The following is a 25,990-nucleotide window of genomic DNA, read 5'->3' as shown; positions in this document are numbered from 1 at the left end:
CCATCCAAATTAACGGGATTCCCTGACGGAAGGGGGCAAACCAGTAAAATGGTAGTTTGATGTTCTTTTTTGGTCGAAGTGATAGTTTGTAGAGGTAAAATGACCTAGGCTGGTAGTTTATAGTGAAAAATGTAATTACCCCACAACATAATTATCCTTTGACCTGCTGCCATGCAGACAAAATCTGAGACGAAGTAAGTACTACACCCTAGGAACACAAAAAGCTGAACCCTACTGTATGAATCATCACCATCATTAAAGAAAGTGTTGTTGCTTTATTTGGCTGGAGCCATACATGTTCTGAAGCTGGGCTACAGGTATTAGGTAGCCCTACCACTCGCTTCAGCCACCATCACTATGTGCTTTAGACGGTTTTTGAGACAACTGGGATCATACATAGAATAACAGGAAAACTAATGAAAAGAACATAAGATCGAGCATGAAAATAAAAACTTGGATATTTTATTAATATAGTAGGACTAGCTAGGATATAGATGAACAAGAGACCCATAATTTGGTTATCAACCTGTTCATATCCACCATAGCCTCCTAATTAGGAAAACCCCATTACTTTATTTGTTGTTTTTTTGTCTCACTCACACAAATCGATCGATCACAGATGCTCCCTAGCTAGTTCTAATATTATAGCTTGAAGTAATATTACTAGCTAATTAAGAAAACATTAATCTAAAACTCAGGAAAGATATAAAGATGATCTTGAGAATTAAGTCAACCATGAACAAGGCCATAAGATAGAGCCATGAGCAAGATGGCAGCTTCCTTCTCGTCTTGTGGGAAAACTCGTTGAAAGGCTGAATTTTTACTCAAGCTTAATGTGAAGTCCTCGAAACAAAGTTTCTTCTTTCTGCCATGAGAAGGGGTAGTGATCTGGCACTTTTTCTTGAATTTTGGAACATAACTACCATTGCTGGATCTCTTATCCTTGTGTTGCACCTTACTCTTCATAGATGGTGGGTTTGCTGCCAGAATCGTTCCATTTGCTGCTGCCGCAGCTGCTGCCATGGCCCGTCTCGCCTTCCTTTGACGAATCCCACAGGCGTTGCACAGAGACTACACCCATATTAATTGTACAAAAATCAGCAACTTAATTTTCTTGATCAGCTATATATAATCACTTAAATCAGGACGTTCTAATTTAGTGCTTAATTAATTAATATCTCTACGTACGTACACAACCGGTCACTAACCCAGACTGTTAAACAACATCCATATATAGGAGTAATTTTATAAATTGTCTCTTCAAAAAATTATATGACTTTTAAAATTATCATTTGATTAAAATTTAATAATGACTTATCGCAAATCAAATGATAATTTTAAGAGCAATACCAGTTTTAAAGCAACACAAAGAGTACCTCTAGCATTAAAATCTTGAAATATTGATGTGGCAGTGAAAATTAGCTATTGATTTTTCATTTTTATAAACCCTTGTTGATTTTCACCGTCAAAACATCTCAATTATATGACAGTCGTAAATTAAATCAGTCTATTAAATAAACTTACTCTCTTTCTTTTTACAAAGTCCTTCTTAATCCAAAGACTGATTTTTCACTAACTATCATATCATATCATGAGTTATATATCAATTGTAAAACAGTTTATTAAATAGCTTAGAGAACTTTTATTCGCACTCTATTTGTTAAGATGAATCCTTAGATATATAAACGAAGGAACATATATACCTTGGGGCCTCTAGGACCACTCCTCCAAAGAGGTGTCTTAGTTGTATTACAATCAGCACAAACTCTAACCGCGGTGTTGCTAATGTTGTTCAAAGAATTGCTGCTGCTGCTGTTATCAGTCGTCTCTGCAGAAGGAGGCATTATTCGTCGCTTCTGATCGTCAAACTTCTGCATAGAGTTAACTGGTGTAGTACTACTACTCTCTGAAGTAGTAGTCATCATCTTCCGCATCATTCTCATCTTTGAAGGCATCCACTTAACCGAACTAGTCTCGCTTTGGTCTTCATTTTTCTTCCAGATACTTAATTTGAGCCCATCCCCACCTTCATTCTTTGGTGTTTGATCATGATCACACCATCCGCCATGCGAAACAAGTTCGTCAACCTAAATCAAGAAAGATGTTAGCTAGGATTAATATATTTTCCTTTTTCTTTTTTTCTTTTTGATTTTTAATTTTTATAACACACAAATAATACAGTGTGTATATATATATATATATAGAAGTGAACAAATTAAATCATTCATTTATCCCTTACCTCTTGATCTTTTGGGAAGTACTGCTTCAATTCACTACTATAGTAACCTCCTCCTTGATCTTGAGCATGGTGAAAGAAAATAGGGTTTGAAAAAGAAGAAGCTTGATGGTGTTCATGATAATCTTCGTTGAGCTCTAAAGGAGAAGGAGTCGTCATATATGGAGAGAGATTGGAAAGAGAAGAAGGCAAAAGGGCCTGTGTGATAGAGTGGTAAAACTCTTTTAAAAGAGAGCTGGGGAAGCAGATCGGGCCTATAGACAATCACGTGAATTCATAACAGCCAAACCTTAAAAAAAGACAAATAAACTAAGAGGAGGAGATCGATGTACGTACGTGTGGAATGCCACTATACACAGCCTCAGATGCCAAAACCCTATCTCCAAAAAGTAAATTTCAACCCACGAAACCCTAGTTGATCTGATTAATTGTATAAAAATAATGATTGAGACAAGATTGGATGGTAGCCACACAAAACTTGATCATGTCCTTATGCATCCCACACCAGGCATCTAGTTCTGAAGGTCGTCAACCTAGAAAGTAAACTATGGCTATTAGGCAGGACACTGATCGATGAGAGAGTTTGGGCCGCTTAAAACGTTTTCCCCGTTTCTTAAAAAATTCTTGTGGTCATGTTTTGTTGCATTAATCAATAATCATACGGGGGAGGTAATTATTAATGTGTCTGTGTCGGTTCAGATCTTGTCTCCAGTGTGAGTATATAAAACAATATAAGATTATATAAGGTTAATTTTAACCGAATTCGATCAAATAAATTAGACATTTCAACTTTAATTCATTAATTTTGTATTGAAGTCATAGATTATCAAAAATTGTCAGTTCTAAATTAATGTTCCGTATTTAGTTCACAAATCATGTAAAAAATTTACAATATCGGCAAACATTATTGCCAAAACATACTATATTCTATGCTTTTAGAGGTACTTCAAGCATTTGAAGTTTTTTTAGAGTGTTCTGTGTCGGGTTCGGATTAGGTTAATGTTGTTACCACGCATAATAATGATGAATAATATATATGGAATCGAAAAGAGAGAACAAGAGAAAATCGAGACACAGATATACATGCATGCTATGGAAATGTGTTTACGTCTACAAGACTGCAGCTATATTTCAGTATATGATTTAGGGTTACAGCATAACATATTTATATGAAAACTCTACTATATCGACGTATTTTGGAAAACTTCAAAATATCATATACTGTATCGTATCCTAATTCGCTGATTTCCTGTGTCGGGTTCACAAATTATGTAAAAAATTTACATTATTGGCAAACATTATTGCCAAAACTATATTCTAAAAGCGCTTTTAGAATTAATTACTTCAAGCATTTGAAAATCTTTTAGAGTAACAGTGCGAGCATATATACGTGACTAATTCTTTGTTTTTTTATTCATTATTACAAATGTTAATGTGAGTAACAGGAAGTATATATATTTGAAATTTTGAATGTTCTGATTCAAGAGAAAAACCTGGGGTCGGTGGAGGGACTTCCGCCGATTGATATATAGTTTTACTGCATTGCAAATTTTCTTCACCATATATACATAGATGATGATGCATAGTTTTTGACATTTTGTAGTTATCGAAGGAATATTGAAGAATTGTCCACATTAGAATGGCATGGAACACAACAAATCCTGATCACCGTAGTATTGCCAAAAGACAATGAATGCTTTTGCAGGCAAGGAGACACGTTCAGCTCGCAAGCACCGCGCCACCATGCATGCAGTACCCCCCAGGCCTCTGCCATCAATCCGGCTGTCTTACTTTTATGAGATTTGATTCTTGTACTACATCATAGATCACATCAACTGCACAATAACTTCTCACATGAGGATGAGCCCAGTGTGTGTGGGCCCACCCTCATGTGAAGGATTGTTGTGCAGTTGTTGTATTGGTGTTGTAAATCTAACATTTTCCTACTTTTATATATATATATATATATATATATATATATATATATATATATATATATATATTCTAGGTTGTGATTCATGCACAACCTCATTGTGCTTTGAGATTGTGCATTAGTTGTGCTAAGGTTGTCTTTTTAGCATTTCTCATATGTCCTTCAGTACTATATCTGCTTCATTTATTTAATTATATAATTTGGATGAAGTTTATTTTTTATTTTTTATAAAAAAAAAAAGGCTTAGAGTAATACTGGTAAATTTCATTGTTTAGTGATTAATGCAGTAAGTGTCACATGAATTAAATATGACTACGTCAATTTCTAAGGTGTTAATTGTACTAAAAGTTATAGTACCCCTTAATAAAACAATTTTTTTTTTTCTTTATAATTTATAAGAGGAGTTGGCCAGCTAGCTCTTTTTTTCTTTTTTCTTTTTTCTTTTCAAAAAAAGGTTAACTACAATATTTAATTATCATTACCATAATTTTTGCAATTGTCATCCGAATTTACCATTGGGGTTGCAATGTCCTCCTTCCGTGATTCAAAATGACAAAAATATTTCTCCATAAGATATAAAAAAATAAAAAATAAAAATGACTTGCTCTTTTTATTTTATTTTAAATTTTGTGTAATGTATTTTTGTTATTTGAATCACAAAAGGAGCACTGCAACTCCAATAATAAATGGAAAAACATTGTAAAAATTAAAATATTTGGAGGACATTAGAATAAAAGGTAGTAGTTAAAAAAGAGAAAATGATGAGTTTTTTTTTTAAAAAAAAAAAATTAAAAAATAAACAAATAAATAAGAACAAACAGAGGGTAGTGGTTGACTAAAAAGAAATAAGACAAAGGAAATCATCAAGCCACATGCGAGCCAAAGTCAGATCGACGTAAATATATGTATGAAGAAGCCACAAAGAGTTTTTTTGACTGTTGGTGGGAATTTGGTATTAGCTCGGTTTGGATTTTTCTTAGAATTAGCCTTTCCCTATATACAATATTCAATTCTAGCTATTTCTGCATAAATAAATATATGATTACGATCGAGCAGCAATTTTTTCACTCAAAGGGAATATCTTTCTCTACCTACACATATATGTTAAAATAATGATAAAATGATTTAAATTCATTTCTTCATATTAATTGTAAAGGTTTTTTTTTAGTAAGTAATCATTTAGGGTTTAAGGAAAATTCAAACTAGTGACTTTCGCTTCATGAAATGTGGTCCTTAGACACTAATATCCATGTGTCTTATGTATTAATTATCAAATATAAAGGTTATAAAATTAACTCTCTTTTTTTCTTCTAAAATCATTAAATTTGACATATGGGTTTTTGTCTTCTTTTTTTTATTCATGATTTTAATTTTCTCCTTAAAGCATGTTTAGTATACGAAATAATCATTCTTTTAAGAAAAAGAATGGCATCGTACGTGGTTTCTCTATAGTCTATTGTTACAATAAACAAAAATATCATGTAGGAAGAAAAAAATGAATAATTAACAATTACTTAAGAGAAAGAAAGATAATTTAAGCAAAAACACCTAAATAAAGATAGAACCCTATTTGTTTCAATATTCAAAAACCGTACCCAACAATGATCCTCTCCATTTTGAAATAGTCATTTATTATCAATTTTTTTTTTTTTTACATGTCCACATAAGAGGGGGAGGTGGGATTTGAACTAGTGACCTCCGTTTCATGAGGCGTGGTCCCTAGCCGAAATTTGAAAATTTTTGCCTAATTCCTGCCAAACTAGGCCAAAATTCCGACGAAACTAACCGAATTCCGACCGTACTAGTCAAATTCCGGCCAGTTTGGCCAGAATTTAGCTCCCCAGAATCTCGCGACGGCGATCGGTCGTCACCAGATTCCGGAGGCGGTTGCCGGATTATATTTTACGCTGTTGGTAATTTTTTTGTACGAACCAAACTTCGGAAAATATTTTCAAAAAAATCATTTTTGTTGAAAATATTTTGCGACGAAAAACATTTTACGTCGAAACAAATGGAACATTAATTTACATGATCCGATGCTATATCTTTGAAATTTTGGCATGTGATTTTCAGTATTTGTTTGAGTTTTTGTATTGAATTGCTTTTGCTCGTTTTCTCTAAAATCCATTATGAGTTTTGAGTTTATATAGTTTCGTTTGTTGCTTTCGGATTTTAAGCTCAATATATATGACGGTTGGGAAAGGAAAAAAAAATGTTGGAAAGAAAATAATAAAAAAAGAATAAGAAATATTATTTAATTAATTTTACTGCACATATATACAGCTCCACCTCCCATTATCATACCCACATTAATTTTACTTGATAAACTGAATATCTTTGGACTTACACTTATTACTTAGGGTTAAATAACTAATTGGTACTTGAATTTTACGTGTTTTTAAATTTAGTACTGTAGTTTTGTTTTGTATCATAGGTGATACCTAAATTAAGGGTAAAAACCTATTTGGTACTTTTATTAAATTTTTCATCTAAATTTTAACGCATCGCCACGTGTCAACGGCTAAGGTTGACATGTGGCACTATATTAAAAAAAAAATAAAAAATATATCTTAAAAAAAAAATTAAAATTAAAAAAATTGAAAAAAAAAAAGAAAAGAAAAAAGATGAGGGCCCTTGGCCGGTTATGAGATGGCCGAACCATCCCACCACCCCATGGTAGAGAAAAAAAAAATTGATGAGTTTTGGTCCTTGAGAGTGGCCAAACCACTTCCATGGGCCACGGGGGTGGTTCGGCCACCCCAAGCTGGCCAGTCTGAGGGTGGCCAAACCACCCCCACGAACCATAGGTCGGCTTCCATGAGGTGGTTCGGCCAAAACCCATAAATTTTTTTTTTTTTTTTTTTTTTCCTCTCATAGGGTGGGGTAGTTCGACCACCCCAAACCGGCCAAGGCCAGGGGTGGCTCACCCACCCCCCTTCTTCTTCTCTTTTTTTTTTTTCAATTTTTTTTAATTTTAATTATTTTCTAAAGATTTTTTTTTTAAAAAAAAATTTAGTGTCACCTGTCAACCTCAGCGGTTGACACGTGGCGAATCGTTAAAATTTGGACGAAAAATTAAACAGAAGTACTAAATGAGTTTTTACTCATAATTCAAATATTATCTATAATACTAAACAAAACTGAAGTACTAAATTTAAAAACACGTAAAACTCAAATACCAATGAGATATTTAACCATATTAATCAAGCAATCAGATAAGATAATCAATCCTTTTGAATTTCGTAGCATGATTTTGAAAAATATCCATTTTCAATCATAATCGATTGGCCACAAGTACTGCCTCTGTCAGTCTGTCTGATCGATCAGCATGCAGGAGAGAGAGAGAGAGAGAGAGAGAGAGAACTATGATCCAAAAGTCAAAATAACGTAAAACAGAAGTGGATTCCATTTTTTTTTTAAAAAAAAAAATAATAATAATTATGCGTGTGTTTGGGTGGGCGAGAGGGAAATGTGGCGAGCAACTTAAGTCTTATGCAGAGAATATAAGGAGGGTATATTTGTAAAGGACTTGGACACAATTCGTAAATTCGAGCTAATCCACATTTGGAGGACTGTTGTGCTTAAATAATTGAGATTAGTAACAGCAAAAATATCCGGTAGAGCAAGAAGAGAAAGGCAGACCAGTTTTATCCGAAGCTGACTCGAAAACAATATGGGACATATGAAGAACGTCTGTCTTGTCTATACACCGCAACATGAAAATATCCACACCGAAAACAAAAAGAAAAAAAAAAAAAAAAAACAGAAAATGAAAAGGTAATTTTTACGATGGGGAAGGTGGCTACGTAGGCTGTTTTCCAGTCACTCCTGTGGGATGTTTAAAGGAAGAGACATGGATGGGGACGTGGGGAGAGAGGATGGTGTAGATGCTGTCAGTAATAAGAGTAAGTCCAAAGATATTCAGTTTTCATATCCCTGCCTTGCAATTCTGGGGGGCCATGTCCTTTGAGCTACATGACACTCCCCTCAATTACAAATGGCCACACTCTCTGTCCCTCTCTCCCTCTCTCTCTCTCTCTCTCTCTCTCTCTCTCTCTAGACATATATATATATATATATATATAATCATATCTGTTAAGGTGGTGACGGCAATTAATTCTTCACAGGCAGGCATGCTGGATATTGAAGAGATAACATATATACATATATATATATGGTGTGGACCAAGTTTATATATATCTATATGGTGTGGACCAAGTTTTCTTATTTATGTTTTTAGAGTATGTGTGATTATCATTGATTAAATACATGTATTTTTTAACATATATATATATATATATATATATATATATATATATATATATATATATATATATATATATATATATATATATATATATATATATATATATATATATATATGCCAGATTGATGTGTATTTAATGGACTGAATTTGGAGAAAATCTCTGTAAAACACTTAGAGAATAGTGAATTAGGGTTGTCAATTTTTGACATGACCCGCGAATTCGACACAAACACGACACAAAATTATAGAGTTAGGGTTTAGGCTAAACGAGTTGACTGGTTGACCCGTTTAGTGACACGTTTATAAACGGGTTGACTCTCCAACTCGTTTATGACCTCGTTTAGCTAATCGTGTAGGGTTCGGATTGGCCTAAACGAGTTGACCCGTGCGAACTCGACACGATAACTCGTTTTACCAACCCTAGACTACTGAATGAGTGTTTTCTCAATAATCACAACAAATTTAAATCTTGCAACCACACAAAACATAAAATAAAGAAGCTAAGACGCAATAATTCGGGAACAAAGTGAAATATGTGTAAAACTACTTACTAACATGGGACAACCAACCATAGGAAACTTATCATCTATAGAAGAAACAGTTATAATCGGTTTATACATACTTGCAAAACTTTTGTAAGCATATCATCTCGTAATGAATGATTGCCTGTATTATAAATGAAGAGGTTGTTAAGACAACGCGCGCCTACTATTATATGTCAAACTACAGCACCTTAATAGCAAGATCTTATTATATTTTATGCTTGGTTATTATTTTGAGATGGATTCATTTGGGTATCCGATTTTTTGAAAAATTGCGAATACGTGAGAATTTCTTTTTTTTTTAAAAAAAATATATATATTATATTTGGATGGTTTAGAAAACCTGAAACAAAATTAAAAAAAGTTTGATAAAATCTAAATAAAATTTGATATTTGAAAAACAATATTCGAAAAAAAAACTCTCAACCAAACATGCCCCTAAGCAGGTACCTCAATTTATAGCTCATTTTATATAAATAATTGTGGTCTTTCAAATATTCCCATCCAACATTAATATTCCATACCTCCACCAAAATCATTAGTCGATGTTTAATTGTTATGTAAAAATATAAAAGACTGATTTGAGGTCGAATTGAGAAGGGAAAAGCCCAAAAGTTTAAAGAGTAGCCCAACCCACCCCAAAACCGTACAGACACAGGCCGGCCCATAATGTGATAAAGATCTCTAAAAACCCACCACCAAGATCCATTGAAAATGTCAAAGAACAAATGTATTATATTATCACATTTTTACAAGTTGCATGTGTTAGCTCCTCCTTTTTCTTTTTAATATTAAACATAAAAATAAAATTACAAAATTACAAAAAAAATTACAAAAAGAAAAAGAAAAGGAAAGCCTCCGACTAACACCCATTTGTAATCATGACACCAAACTTTAAAAAGTGACAATCAGTCTCTTCAAACTATCTGGTACGTTCCGTTAATTTGGACAAAAATATATCACATTATCCACATGCAATTAAAATTGTCAATTATATCCCTTATTATGAGACACACCTTCCATAGTTTTTTCTTTTTTATTTTTTTTAAATTATTATTTTAAATTATTATTTTGAGTCACGTGTAGCTCACGTGATGTATTTTTCGTCTAAATTAACAGAAAATGCTTATGGAGGGAATAAATTAAAAGAGTCTAGTAATTTGATATGTCAATTGTCACTTTTTCAAAATTTAGTGGGATTGAAGATAATTGCAAAAAAAGAAAAAGAAAAAAGAAGAAAGATATTAGCTAAGGCTTATCCACTCTTGCAAAGGATTATCACCTGATTAAACATAGATAGATAGATAGAAAGATAAGATTCTCTTTCGGCATGACTTGGAATGATGAAATGTAGTGCTTAATTTGCTTCTTCTTATCCTCTTAATTAAATGATCATTTGCAAAGAGGATGCTTAGTATCTGTCGTGTAACGGCTGATCTTGTCCCCTTAACAACAATGACAGACTGCTTTGTTTCAATAATCCAGTGTATCATATGTTTATGTTTCACTCAAGTTGTTCTTAGCAGTATTACGTACACATTTCTTACAAACTGATTTAATAGTTTATCAGGTTGTCAGCCGATAAATGATACGTTTACAATATTATTATATTTGTTTTCCTACGTATGAATATTACATATCCAATAGTTTGATTTTTTTTTTAAAAAGGTTATTGAAATTGGACAGAAATTATAAACATATCATATCTCGTTATCAACTGCTAAAAATTAAATTTATTTGTCAAATTTTTTCCTAATGGATTTCTAAGAACTTCTTTTCTTTTTTCTTTTTGTTTTTTTTTGTTTTTTTTGTTTTTTTTTTCTTGTTCTTCAATGAGTTTGAAAGATTTGCTGATCACAAAGGTTGAAACTTAAAACAGAAAAAGAAAAACACAAGCATACACACAAGATCACGAATCTATTATGCAATATCTTTCTGGTCAAATTATTATTATTTTAGTAATATTATTTATATTATTATTATTAGGGATAAATATATTTTAGCCTCCCAAACTACCACCCTTTCTCCGGATGACCCCCCAAACTACCACTTTCTGATTTTTTGGCCCCATCCGTCCATTTATGCCGTCAATTTTAAACAGAAATCCGAAAATGCCTCTCTTACACTTTAAAATTCACAGGGTTAAGGGAAGGGTATTTTCGAGTTTTTAGCTAATTTTTATTAGAATTGATGGCATAAATAGACGGATGGAGCCAAAAAATCAGAAAGTGGTAGTTTGGGAGGCCAGAATCTAAGCATTGGTAATTTGGGGGGCCATCTGAAGAAATGGTGGTAGTATGAGGGGCTAAAATATATTTAACCCTTATTATTATTAGCATTAAAGAGAGACTCAAGTAGTCAACTCATGGAGATGTGAGTTATCTTGAATGAGTTGGAAAGATGTGGTTGATCCCGATGACTACTTTGCTTGAACCCATTTTTTCTCTTCTTTTTTTTTTTTTGTCTTTTTATTTTCCCATTTTAAAACAAAAACAATTCAAAACACAAAATAATCAAAACTGTTCTAACTTTAATATTACTTCGGAACACTTTTTTAAACAAAAACAACCCTTTTAAAAAGAACTAACAAGCCAAACCGAAGGGAGTTGGTGATATATGAGCCATTTGCAACAGACACTAGGAGATGGGTCTGGTCCCAACTCACCAACTATTGGATAAATGGGTTGGATAGGCAGGTTTTGAGCCAACTTCTCCTATAAACTGGAAATATTAATGCATTTTGGTTGAGAAGGTGGGTAGGTGGAAGGCTGCTGCCATTAACCCCCGCAGTTGTTTTGTCAAATGTGAGCCCAAAACTTTGACAAATGGTGGGGGCATTGGTGGACGCCCGCAGTTGTTGAACAAATCACAAATATTGCACTAGTTTCAATGTTAAGTAAGCGCCAGTCCTGCTGGGATGGAAAGAGATATTTAGTTGGACATTTTAATTGTCCAACAAATCATATGTTGTCTATCTAAGAAAGCTGATTAAGTTCGTTAAGGCTTCAATTACCATACCTAATGCTAACAAAAATATGGTCGAGTCAAATGATTATGTCATTGGCTGCGTACATGCAGATGGATTCATCGGACTCTGTTCCCATTACCTCGATCCCATGAAGTCTTTATACGTTTGTCTCGACCAACCATGAAACAAAAGGCATATAACGACCAGTGCAACTGGCCAGGTAGCCATTTGCAATAAAGGGACAAGAGGGTAATTGAGTTTTCATTGTTTTATCACCCGACCCATGTGATATTTAATTAAAATGAGAAATAAATGAAACATGTTGACGAAGATGATGGCCCCGGTCCAAACCTATCATGATCACTTGAAGTCGATGGCTTGCCCGATGTGACGGATGAAACCAACAATGGTCTCTCTTGGGTAGAAATATCCGATAGATATTCTTGTTCATTTGAGTTAAGGATTCCGCCGTAACAAAATAAAAATGCCACATATGATGGGATGCCTCATAATTTGCTGAGAATACAAGAAGTGAGTGATAAAAAAATAATAAATTTTATCATTTAATTAAATGATATTTCAAGAGACATGCTAGCCGAACTTCCACCTAAAATCTTAAATGGATAAGTGGATAGTAGCTTTCTTAGCACCCAAAATAATTAGGATAAATTAGTCTTCAAAAAGCTCTTTCTTTATAATTATAAAAGATTCTCATGAGAAACATGAATCATTTTTAGATAGTTTAGGTCGAAATTGATTACGACGTGCACGTTGGAAAGCTTGTCAGAAAAGTCCTAACATTGACGATTTCATTCATGCAGTCCATATTCAAACATATAATATTATTTTCATGTATTCTTTTTTGTTATTGGGAATTAATTAATTAAGTTGTTCTTTTTCTTCTTCTTTTCCCTTTTTTTCTTGAGCACATTACTCTCAATTCTTGAAACTAATGAAAGCGATAATAAGACTTATAAATCTTCTAGATCGATGCTGTCGCCTTACTCCCAAAAAGAATATTTTTATTATTATTATTATTATTTCCTTGAAAAAGAAAACAAAAAAAAAAAAAATCATCTTAGAGATATATACTTGAAAATTGATGGATTCCTCCTTATCTTTAGGCCTTGATATTCAATCATGTGTTATGGCATATACCTTCACGCATGCATTGCATCTATACTACGTTATAATATTCCAGCAAACTAATTAACCTAATTAAAGACTAGAAAAACTTATCAAGACATATATATTGATTAGAATATATCAAAAAAGAGACAATATTAATTATATCAATGCATGTATTTGATCAGTCTTAATCCCTGCTGTCGCCCTTTTGTCAAAATGGGTTGGCTGATGGAGCGGGTTATCCATTTGTTTCCCACCGGCCTATTTCCTAGGGATATATAATATCATAATGACAATGAAAATTGATTGGATCCGTGATGGATATATACATCATAGTTACGTTATACTTGTCCCAAGTTCTATCTAATACAAATTTATTAAAATATTAATTTAAATAATTAATCAAGCCCATTATTTTCTGTTGGTTTAAACACGATCGATCGGGAATAAATGATTGTTAAATATCCTACCCCACAATCTCAACTAAATATTCTAAATATTAGTTCTTACTTGTTGAGGAAGTAAGTGGAGGGGGGTGAGTGGGTTTAAGTCATTGCATTTGAATATTATATCATGATAGAAAATAAACATTTATGCTATTTTGGTGCGCGCACAATTTTTATTATCAATTCTTTACAAACTAATTTACCATATCAATTACGACTAAATAATTGAATTAATTGTGATTGATGCGACACTGTTATTTAAATTGTCACGTTTATTTATAAGTTTACGTATCACTTATCATTTTATTATAAACCGCGCGATCGTGCCACTTGACGGGTTAAGTTAGTTTGTATGGATATCATGACCCGCACCAACATTCTTTCATCAAGATCCGAGTGAGGACCCACCCATCTAGTACTATATACCGCTCGGCCACTTGGGGTCCACTCAATCAAGGGATTCGGATATGGGTTGCAAAATCAGGTGCACATGTGTACAACGTGGCACACTCATCCACAACCAAAAATAAAAATAAAAAAATAAACCAAATGAAAACATCCAACTCCTTTTTCTCTTATAGTCTATGTTGCATGAAAACAAATAAAAAATAATTAAAATTTTATTATATCTTGACGTGACACTGAAAGTTCATGCATCACTTATATTAAGTCGAATATTAAATAATTTAATTTAATTATAATTGACGTAATAATAGTACGATTATAACCTTTCACAAAAGTCCAATCACAATACTAGTTGGGGTCCCACTCAATTAAGGGAAATCGGATATCGGTTGCAAATTAGATGCCCATGTGTGTAGCGTGGCGCACTCATCCACAAGAAAACCATGTAAAAATCCTTAACTTTTCTTTTTTTGTTTTGTTATTTTAAAAATTGTTATTTTAAAATATGGGATTTCATTAAGTAAATTTTAAAAATTTAATTAAATATTTGACAAAATTTCAGTTTACCTTTTAAAGTTATTGATTAACTTTTAAAATCATGCATTTTTAAAAAAATATCTATTACCTGAGATTTGAAAACGCTTAAGTTTTACATATTCAAATCATAGTTTTTAGGGAAAAATATATATTAGCCCCTCAAACTACTACCCTTTTTCTGGATAGCCCCCAAACTACCAAGCTTAGATTTTGGCCTTCCAAACTACCACTTTCTGATTTTTTGACCCCATCCGTCCATTTATGCCGTCAATTCTAAACAGAATTTCAAAAATACCCCTCCTACACTTTGAAATTCTCACAGTTAAAAGATGGGTATTTTCGAGTTTTTGGCCAATTTCTATTAGAATTAACAGTATAAATAGACGGATGAGGCTAAAAAATCAGAAAGTGGTAATTTGGGGGGTCGGAGTGCAAGTGTTAATAGTTCAAGGTGCCATCCAAAAAAAAAGTGGTAATTTGAGGGGCTAATATATATTTTTCCCTAATTTTTAAAAAACGTAACTTTTAAATGATTTATTTTTTACGAATTAATTTTTTTTTCAATCTCAAAATAAGATATGTTGCATTGAAGCAACAGAAAGCAACGTGGGCCCCATTAAGCTGACGTGGGATTCACATCGAGGAAAGTATTATCGGAAAGATGTCATGTCATGCATTACTTTATGCTATTTTTCCCAAAAGGCGTTTTAATTGCTTTTACGTATTGACGTATCACACTACCTTTGTTTGGGCTGCGGAGTGCATGAGGCGTGAGGTTCTGAACTTTCTTCACGCCATGATGGGCCCAACCCAACAAGTGCCAAATGGATTGAGAGGACCCTACATTGATTTTAAAAATAAAATAATAATAAAATAAAAAACATTTTCCCTCCTAAATGATTTAAGAACACAATCCTAATAACTCATGTTTTGGATAAACTTCCTTCCAATCACATCATTCTTTTTTTTTTCTTTTTTTTTTTTTTGATAAAAAAGATAGATCGGATGTACTCCCTCAAAATGAATTGAGTCATACCCTAATTTTGATCTCACCAAAATTAAAATATAATCTCTTCATAGATTTTGCTTAGGTATATTGAAATTTAACTCGTTCGAAGGATAATATCCTAATCCCGATGCATTAAGTTTCAACTGAAGCTGAACTCAAACCAAATTATCTTATTATGCTTAAAAATGACATAAAATGAAAACTTAGTGTCGGTGTACATGTCCAATCCCTTAATTTAATAATACTTAACCATAAAGTCATCGGTAAAAGTAGACTAATCAATTATTGATTAGTCTACTTTTACTAATGACTTTGTGGGACCCTCGATACTTCTTTTACTTTTAGGTAATTATATATATATGTTGCATGATAAGTTTAAAAAACAAAAATTAGGGAAGAATAAAAGCTCAAAAGACTGAATGATAAAATACAAAACATTTAAAACAAAAAATACTTTACAAAACACATTAATAAATTACTAAAAAAAAAAAATTAATATTCCACATCACTTAGTTAAGCGACAATTATTCCGAGAATGACCTTTTTGCAACTTTAGATTGGGCAAAGTATCATGCATGCACTAAAGCCCCTTCTCTTTAGTTCTGCCAATAAAATAGTTCAAAATAAAGGCAGGATTCTTTTGTCAAATCAAATTAATGTAACCGCCTAAATATGAAACTAAGAATCCTATTTATTTATTTATTTTATTTTTAAATGAATGATGTTTGAATTATCTTGTAATTTTATGTTTGTAATCAGCATATTACATTAACAAAAACATGTACTAAATAATAAAAGGAATTACAGTAAAATAAATACTCTAAATTCAACATTTTGTCAGGGGGGTATTTTGGGACACACATAACTCCGTACTGCAAATAAATTATGAGATTTAATCGAATTTTAAAGGTTTGTTAATTAAGTTGATATGGAGATTAATTAATTATGGGTAGGTACTGGGTCACCTACTCATAATTTCTCTAACAACCCCCCATGATTATTTTCTTTATTCTCTATTATTTTCAAAAAAATTGTTCTAGCATGATGTAAAGATAAAAGCAGTTTTAAATATTTTATAATTTTAATTGTTTGTTAATGCTTTTATTTTGAAAATAAAAAACAAATACGATAATAATAATAATAATTTAACAAACAAAGCCTATGACATGCCAACAAATTGTTAACAATTTTGATTATGGTTCTTAAATATGAATGCCTTGTACTTCAAGCTATGATTTTGACACAACAACTGTTGTTTTATAATGCATTATTGGAGTTGGATGCTTTCACATAAAATCTAGTTATAAGATAATGAGATATTTTCACTGAAAATTATGTTATAACCTACCAATTAAGCAAACCTTGGTACTAACTCTTCCCTAGTGTAATATTTTGATCATTAGTGTTAGTGTGTTGTCTAATTAGGTATACATTAGAAAACACTTTTAACATTCAAACTACAACCACAACTATGGCATGGCGTGTCTCTTGTTGGTTGAATGGATTGTCTCGACCCGAGTTTAATTTTTAATGGTCATAATGCCGTTTGATGGCCACATGTCACACTCGTCAACGTTAAAATGTTAACAGAAAGGTATAGAGGGAATCATTTAGTAAATAAAAAATGATTTGATAAAAGACGAAACATCGAGAATTACGTATTAACGGTCCGTTTGAGTTTATAATTTCAAAATGTATAATTTAAAAATAACGATTTCAAACATGTAATTTTTAAAAACGCAGTTATATGTTTGGTAAAATTGTAATTTGACATTTAAAATTATAAGTTTAACCTTTAAAATAATACATTTTAAAAAAAACGCACCCATTGCCTAAGATTCAAAATCACATATTTTTCTACGTTTTCACTTTTCAAAAAGCAATTTTAACGTGGTTTGAAAGTTGAAACTATTCCGTTAAAAAAAAAAAAAAAAAAAAAAACTATCTCTCGTTATCATCCAATGTCCAATGGCAGCGTGCCACGCGATGTACGGAAGGTGATATTTCAAAGGGAAAGCCGAAAGGTGGAATGGGATGGGATAACGTTTAAAATAAACTACGTCACGGCGTACACTTTATATACGCGGCAACTTGACTTTACTCCTCTTAACATGGGTGAGATATACGACATTGAGCCTTAATGGTTTTAACTTCTTCTTCTTCTTCCTCTTTTTTTTTTTTTTCTTTTTCTTTTTTTCCATGTAAATTGGAGAAGAGATAAAAAAAAATTATTAAATATGTTTTGAGATTTATTTCCAAAGAAAAAATATTATAATATTTTTATTTTATTTTATTTTATCTACATAAATATAAAAACCTTGATTGTATTTGTTACAATATTAATTAAATAATTAATATTATTATTTCTTATCAACTTAAATTTTGTAGACAATTAGTAATTTAATATGGAATCAAAGTAGATATAATGAGTACAAATCGTGTCTTCATAATTTATCTTAAATTTTAATTAAATCTTCAACATGTTGGAACTTCATTTATTAAAAAAAATTTAAGCCTACGTGTTAAAATGAGTGTTAAAATATTAATTAAATAATTAAATTCTCATTCAAGAACCCATTGTGTTTAGTTTTCTTTTGTTGATTCACTTGTTCAACTTTTTTTTTTCTTTTTTTTTTTGAAAAAAAAAAAGAAAAAAGGACAACTTGGGTAATCCAAACCCATTACCAAGGAGTCGTGTCTCATGGCAACATACAAAAAGATGGTGTAAGCGTAACCAACAAGAAAGAGGTCTCTTTCTGTTTGTTAACTATTTTGAAGGTGTTTTTTGTTTTTATTTTTAGAAAGTATTTTGATGCGATAAAAATGTGAAATATGTTTTTGTATTCTTTAAAATTATTTTGTATTTAGATTGTTTGTTAATGTTTTTATTTTGAAAAAAAAAAAAAAAAAAAAATTATAACAAACAAAGCGTGTGAATATTATAATCTCTCTCATATCTTTCTCCTACCGTTTGAGGTATTAAATGTGAGCGGTATTATTAGGCCAACAAAATCACTTCCTTTCGAACTATTTTACGAAAAATATTTTATTTTGTTTCATCTAATGTGGTATATGATGTCATATTATTTAAATTTTTTAAATAAAATATCATATATAAAATGATTCTCCCTCTCCATGTTTCACTTGAAATGATCCCTAAACTAAACTAGAGAGTGTAAGAAGAAAGTACACACCAAAACTTGACTTTGAACTTTTTATTTGGGCAAAACTAGAGGGATTGAGGAAATCTTTCTGTAAGTAGGAACAGTTGCAGTAAAAGGCACTTCAGAGCTTCTAATTCTTAGACATTTTGTCTTAATTTGATCAAATACATTTACCAAAGCAAAAGCCAAAGGAGTAGTGCCGGGTCAGAGAGGGTGAACCCCCCCCCCCCCTTAAGGCAAGAAGTGGCCCCCTCAAACGCCATTCTTAAATGTTTATAAAGCAGTTGGGAGAGCCTCCCATTCTATGCAGTCTACACAAGCCAAGCCAAAACTTTCACATATCCCATGCACTCGCTTTCTCTCTTTTCAATCTCGAAAGAATCGAAAAGAAAGTGTGCCAGAAACCAAAACAAAAATCTCTCTCTCTCTCTCCAAAGTTATGAAGAATTAAATCTGCCCCACTCTTAAAGGCCATTGCTTTGAGGATCAGAGAGGGATATGGGTTTAAGAGTTTTGGGGGGGAACATGGTGAGACCGGACATTTTGATGTTATTGCTACTGTTTTCTTTGGTTTCTTCTGCTGCAGCTTCTGTGACTTATGACCACAGAGCTATTATGATTAATGGGCAGAGAAGGATTCTAATTTCTGGGTCCATTCACTATCCAAGAAGCACTCCCGAGGTACTTTGTAATGCCAATGTCGTTCACGGGTTCTTTCTGTTTTTGTCTCTTGTTTCTGCAGATTCCTCATAACTTTTTTACTGATGGGTGTCTGTGGTTTTGCATGTTTTAGTGGATTCTGGGCTCAAATCTTTTAACTTTTTGTGGGTTTCTTTGGGTGGTTGCAGATGTGGCCTGATCTTATACAAAAGGCCAAAGAAGGAGGTTTGGATGTCATACAGACGTATGTGTTTTGGAATGGGCATGAGCCTTCTCAAGGAAAAGTAATGCAAATGCATTTTATTTAATTTTCATTCTGTATATATATATATATATATATAGATATATATATATTTTCCTCCTGGTTGATGAAATACTCATTGGCATTTTCATTGATATTTTATTTTCAGTATTATTTTGAGGATAGGTATGATTTGGTTAAGTTCATCAAGCTGGTACAACAAGCAGGCCTATATGTTCATCTCCGGATTGGCCCATATATTTGTGCTGAATGGAACTTTGGGTAATAATATTGATAACAATTATGTATTTTTTATCTTTAAAACCGAAATTTTTTTAAAATTTTATTCCATTATAAGACCTCTTTATTCACATGCTCTGCTTCTGTTCTGTTTCTGATTCAGGGGATTTCCTGTTTGGCTGAAATACGTTCCAGGCATTTCTTTTAGAACAGATAACGGACCTTTCAAGGTTGGCACTTTGACTTTTCCATTACTTAATTGTTTACTATTAACTTTATTTAATATAATTTTTGTAATTGATTTAATTGATTTCTAATTGTCCGTAATGAAGGCGGCAATGCAAAAATTTACAGAGAAGATTGTCAGTATGATGAAGGCAGAAAAGTTGTTTGAAACTCAAGGAGGTCCTATCATTCTGTCTCAGGTAAGAAAATGAGCTCAATTAGTCTTTGCCATCTTCCTAGAAGTGGGTTTGATTATTTTTTTGAAGTCCGGTCTTGGTTTTCTCAGAAGCTGGCCGGTCAATTTTGTTAGTATATCATTTCTTTATTGAATTTCGACAGATAGAGAATGAATATGGGCCGGTGGAATGGGAAATCAAAGACCCTGGTAAAGCTTATACTAAATGGGCAGCACAAATGGCTGTAGGTCTTGACACCGGTGTCCCATGGATTATGTGCAAACAAGAGGACGCCCCTGACCCGGTTGTAAGTTAATCTGCCCATATTTTCCACACTTCACTTTTCTTTTTCTTTTTTTTTAAGGATTCTAGTTGTCTTCCATTTATTGTCGCCCAACACTCCCAACTTTTTTAGTGGGGCTTAACAGTACATTATCAACTTAGGTGGCTTTTAAGTGATATGGCCAGGCTTACCCCTTTTCCTGTACACATATTTTGGGACCTACCCATCTCTATATTTTTGTCTTTTCTTGCATTTCTCTAGGATTTGGGTTTTGTAATAAAAAAAGATGCAATGATGAGCACGTTTCCTTTGAAATGGTCATGTTTTACTGTGAGAATCCAGTTAAAAAGGTTTACTGTTTCTTCTAAGGTTAATTTTGTTATCATGCACTTAGAATTTATTTCTATTATCAACTACTTGAGCTATTATTTTCAATTAACAAAGCTTGCAGACATTTCTCCTTAACTTGAACTTGTAATTGTTGATCATGGGACAGATTGATACCTGCAACGGTTTCTACTGTGAAAACTTTAAGCCAAACAAGGACTATAAACCCAAAATGTGGACTGAAAACTGGACTGGTTGGTAAGTCACATGTATAACTTGTGTAGGCAAAAACTTTTTTGCTTTCTCTTTTCTCTGTTTAACCCTTCATACTTTTTTGCTATATCCCCAGGTATACCGAGTTCGGTGGTCCAGTTCCTCATAGACCAGCTGAAGACTTGGCACTTTCAGTTGTGAGGTTCATTCAGAATGGTGGTTCTTTTGTTAATTATTATATGGTACATAATCTTTCCTTATGTTTCCATGATATTCTAATTTACCTGGGGTATAATCACCTGAGAGTAAATATACATTTGTTTATTCTTTTTGAACTTTTGGTCACAGTACCATGGAGGAACTAACTTTGGCCGGACAGCTGGCGGTCCCTTCATTGCAACCAGCTACGACTATGATGCTCCTATTGATGAATATGGTATATGCATGTTGATTAGCTTTCTGGAGTAGTTTGTGCTAAAGTTGTTTACCTGCCTCATTTATTTCTTTCAAGGGTTTACCTGCCTCATTTATTTCTTTCAAGGGTGGCAGCTAATTAATGAGCTTGTTTGGTAACCAATCCAAACAATTTCAATTCCCATTTCACTTCTCCCAAAAAAATCAAATCAAAAACATTCTAACTTTTTTACACTTTTTACATCACATCAATAATTTTTTATTACTATTCAAATAAAAAAACTCACTACAAAACAAAAATTTTTCACTTTTCTATAAAACATTCTCAAATTCTATATCACATCAATCATTTATTACTACTATTCAAATAAAACATCCCATTTTCCACAGCTTACCAAACAGCTTCAATATCATATGAGAGGCAGGGCCGGACCTAGGTGTAAGCCCCCCTAACATTTTAAAAGTTCCCTTAAAATACATATTTTTATAAGGTAAACCCCCCAAAACTAATTGTTTCCCCCCCAAAAAAAAGTCTTTTTTATGGTTTTGCCCCCTCCCCCCACCACAGATCAAAATCTCTGGTTCCACCCCTGAATGGAGGAAGATTGGCTAGTATTGTTCCCTTTATACTTGGAAACAAAAAAAAAATAAAAATGCCATAATAATCTTAACAAGGTTCTACTATGTACCAGGACTACCACGGGAACCAAAATGGGGACATTTGAGAGATCTGCATAAGGCTATCAAATTATGTGAATCAGCTTTAGTTTCTGTAGATCCCACAGTGACCTCACTTGGAAATAATCAAGAGGTGATTTTTCATCTAGCCAAAAGCAACTACCTATTGACTGTATTCTCTTTTCAACATTTTCTCATCTTCACTGTTATATTCTAGGCTCATGTATTCAAGTCAAAATCTGGTGCTTGTTCTGCATTTCTTGCAAATTATGACACAAAATCCTCCGCAAAGGTGTCCTTTGGGAATGCACAATATGACCTGCCACCTTGGTCCATTAGCATTCTTCCTGACTGCAAAACTGCAGTTTACAACACTGCAAGGGTAAGAGAAAACTCTTGGCTATGTCGAAAAATCTCGTTCCTGTCTCAGTTAAAGTCTGATGCACGTCCAAATCATTTTCACATGTCATTTTGTTTACAAAAATGATCAATTTCTTGTTTATCTTCTGGATGCCTTTTAGGGTGTCTTAACAAAAATTTGAAGTTTACATTTTAATTTGAAAAGTAAACTTCAGTTCTGCTTTATATTGTATCCCTATATGAAAAATGCCAAGGATGAAGTTTAATATCTCTGATTTTAAATTACAATTTTATATACAGCTTGGTGCCCAAAGCTCACAGATAAAGATGACGCCTGTAAATAGCGCATTTCCATGGCAGTCATACAACGAAGAAACTGCCTCTGCTGATGATGATGATGCAACTACAATGAATGGGCTCTGGGAACAAGTAAATGTCACTAGAGATGTTACAGACTATTTGTGGTACATGACAGAGTAAGTACTTTATAACCAATCACTGCACTGCCTTCTTTGAGACAACTAAGAACAAATGAAGTCCTTGCAATCATTTTGGTATTGTATTGATATATTTTATCCCTAATCATTTTTAAATATTCTCTTGCTCAGTATCAATATAGATCCTGGTGAAGGGTTTCTAAAGAATGGACAGTCTCCTCTTCTCACAATATATTCAGCAGGCCATGCTTTACATGTTTTCATCAATGGTCAACTATCAGGTAAGCATGGTTCTTGCAAAATTATGTCAATAACAACTTCGATTTGATTAATTCATCAGCTTCTTTTTCTTAAAGCAGGAACTGTTTATGGGGGGCTGGAGAATCCTAAATTAACTTTTAGTGACTATATCAAGCTGGGGGCTGGCATCAACAAGATTTCTTTATTAAGTGTTGCCGTGGGTCTTCCAGTAAGTTTTTTCACATGCATTCATTTTCTTTACACTATTAATTGCAGAACAATATGATGCTTATGATCTCTGCATTGTCATATTGATATGCATCAGAATGTTGGCTTGCATTTTGAGACATGGAATGCTGGGGTTTTGGGCCCAGTCACTTTGAAGGGTCTCAATGAGGGGACAAAAGATCTGTCAAGGCAGAAATGGTCATACAAGGTATGTTGTCTATATGATTTCTGTTCCACTCGCTTCAACACACTGGAAAAAAAAATGTATTGGTACTATTCTAAATTGAAAGAGCCCTAGCCAAATCTTGGCAAGCACTTTTGATATTATTCGCAAATAAACATTAAAAGAAACTAATGCTGAACATCAATAACTAATGGAACTTTTAAACTATCCAATATGTGAACATCAATAACAATTGTAAATTATATATAGAACTGGGGTATGTAGAAAAAGTTGACAGATTTCACATGGATTTTTTGTCACTATGATATTCACAACTCACAAGAGGCTTAGAGACTTATTTTTGCATGTTCCTGAGCAGATAGGTATGAAGGGTGAAGCTTTAAGCCTTCATACTGTTAGTGGGAGTTCCTCTGTTGAATGGGTGGAGGGATCAGTACTGGCTAGAAAACAACCTTTGACATGGTACAAGGTAAGAACAACTTCAATACTCAATTATCACGTTCCTATTGCTCTTATGGATTCCAATAAACGGATTTGAGAAAGTAGTACAAGAACTAAATGAATGTTGTTATATCTCCAGACTACTTTTAGTGCACCAGGAGGCAATGAACCATTAGCTTTAGATATGAACAGCATGGGAAAAGGTCAAATATGGATAAATGGTCAGAGCATCGGACGCCACTGGCCTGCATATACAGCACATGGTGGTTGTGGCGATTGTAGTTATGCCGGGACTTATAATGATAAGAAATGCCGAACTAATTGTGGAGAGGCCTCTCAAAGATGGTGAGAAAAGTTCTTCTACTTTATTTGTTTTAACTGTTTCATGCATTTCAATATTTATGATAAAGCTTTTATTTTTCAGGTACCATGTTCCACGCTCATGGCTGAATCCGAGTGCGAACCTACTGGTTGTGTTTGATGAATGGGGCGGTGACCCAACTGGGATTTCTTTGGTAAAAAGAAAAACAGGAAGTGTCTGTGCTGATATCTTTGAAGGGCAGCCGACAATGAAGAACTGGGGCATGCTAACCTCTGGCAAAGTCAATAGACCAAAAGCCCATTTATGGTGCCCACCTGGGCAGAAAATCTCTCAAATTAAGTTTGCTAGCTATGGATTGCCTCAGGGAACATGTGGAAGCTTTAGAGAAGGGAGCTGTCATGCGCACAAGTCCTATGATGCTGCTGAAAAGGTATTGAACGACTTCAATTATTATAGCTTTGCTTCAGCCTAGAACATGGGTACTCACTGTTTCTCTGTTTGGTCTGATTTTAGAAGATCCTTCAAGTCCCCCAGCAGATTCTGTATTCTTAGTAAACATCTTTTATTATGCTTATCTTACAATCAACCTGGATCCTCCCTTGCAGAACTGCATTGGACAGCAATCATGTTCAGTAACTGTAGCTCCTGAAGTCTTTGGAGGGGATCCATGTCCAGGTAACACGAAGAAGCTTTCTATTGAGGCCGTCTGCAGTTAAATATAGCAGCTTCCGTAACCTACAAAATAAATGATGAGCCACTGGCTCATCTCAGTACATAAATACACATACATCCCAGATTGCCAAGGCAACTGATTCGACTCTGCCCAAGGACACAAGCGTAGAGCCGTGCCACACACCACACGGCCAAAGCCAATTGTAGATAGTGAAGTTGATTCTAAACATGCATCAAAGATGCTTTGTGTGTATAGGCAAGCTGTCATTTGTCAAATATAGCTTCATACGTTATACATAGGGCTTATTACCAGATGAGAGTCTAGCCATTTAGACAGACAAGCCTTTAACTTGCTTGTAGAATGTTATGTAATCTTCTGTGAAAGCAATTTCCTAAGAATAAATTGGAAAGTAATAAATACCACCTGGTGAATTGCAGTTTGTCTTGTTAATTTGTACTACTGAACTCAAAAATAATCTCTTTTTCCTAGCTATACTGGAATGTGGGCGAGGAACAAGTGAAATGGAAATGATCTATGTCATGTTCAAGATTTTTTTTTTTATTGTATCTAACTATTTACATAGTGCCATGTCATTTAAAAAATTTAATGAAGTGACAATATATACACCTTTAGATATATAAAATCTGATCTGGAAAATGAGATCCTGATCGGTGAATTCTTTTTTGCTATCTAATTAATGATCTTGTATCATCATTTACCCCCTTGAATTGTCACCCATTTTGTAATGTAAAAGTTTGATACTCTAAATTGAGAGAAATTGAACTTTAGGGAAGACATTGCAAAAGAGGTGACAATTCAAGGGACCGGTTACTGAAGTTTCCTCATAATTTAATGAGCAATACTAACGTGCAACATGTTGGCAATATCAAAAGAAAAATGCTACATACACTTCCAAGTACTATATCCAATGGTGATCCTCTGGAATCTAATGATAGGGTGTATACACTTGAAGTGTATGTAGCATTTATATTATCAAAACTATTGATCTCCTT

At 33.3% G+C, this 25,990-nt stretch overlaps 2 protein-coding genes across 2 annotated transcripts; one reads left to right on the top strand and one right to left on the bottom strand.

Annotated features, from left to right (window-relative positions):
* Positions 1–440: 440 nt before the first annotated feature.
* On the bottom strand, positions 441–2,611 carry LOC133857700 (GATA transcription factor 21). The gene is made up of 3 exons (XM_062293019.1): positions 2,240–2,611; positions 1,704–2,087; positions 441–1,071 (listed from the first exon to the last, which is right to left on the bottom strand). Exons 1-3 carry the CDS (start codon positions 2,393–2,395, stop codon positions 730–732), a joined length of 882 nt encoding a protein of 293 aa, XP_062149003.1. The 5' UTR covers positions 2,396–2,611; the 3' UTR covers positions 441–729.
* Positions 2,612–18,931: 16,320 nt separating this feature from the next.
* Positions 18,932–25,427, top strand: LOC133858154 (beta-galactosidase-like). Its single transcript, XM_062293612.1, has 19 exons — positions 18,932–19,316; positions 19,484–19,579; positions 19,706–19,818; positions 19,940–20,006; positions 20,109–20,201; positions 20,341–20,484; positions 20,957–21,045; positions 21,137–21,242; positions 21,349–21,436; positions 22,107–22,225; positions 22,310–22,474; positions 22,753–22,928; positions 23,061–23,170; positions 23,249–23,358; positions 23,455–23,565; positions 23,900–24,010; positions 24,122–24,327; positions 24,407–24,734; positions 24,910–25,427. The coding sequence occupies exons 1-19, from the start codon at positions 19,134–19,136 to the stop codon at positions 25,018–25,020; spliced, it is 2,526 nt and encodes an 841-aa protein (XP_062149596.1). The 5' UTR covers positions 18,932–19,133; the 3' UTR covers positions 25,021–25,427.
* The last annotated feature ends 563 nt before the right edge of the window (positions 25,428–25,990 follow it).

Source organism: Alnus glutinosa, chromosome 14 (assembly GCF_958979055.1).
Source record: "Alnus glutinosa chromosome 14, dhAlnGlut1.1, whole genome shotgun sequence".
Classification (NCBI taxonomy): Eukaryota; Viridiplantae; Streptophyta; class Magnoliopsida; order Fagales; family Betulaceae; genus Alnus; species Alnus glutinosa.
This window is presented reverse-complemented; position numbering and strand designations above follow the sequence as displayed.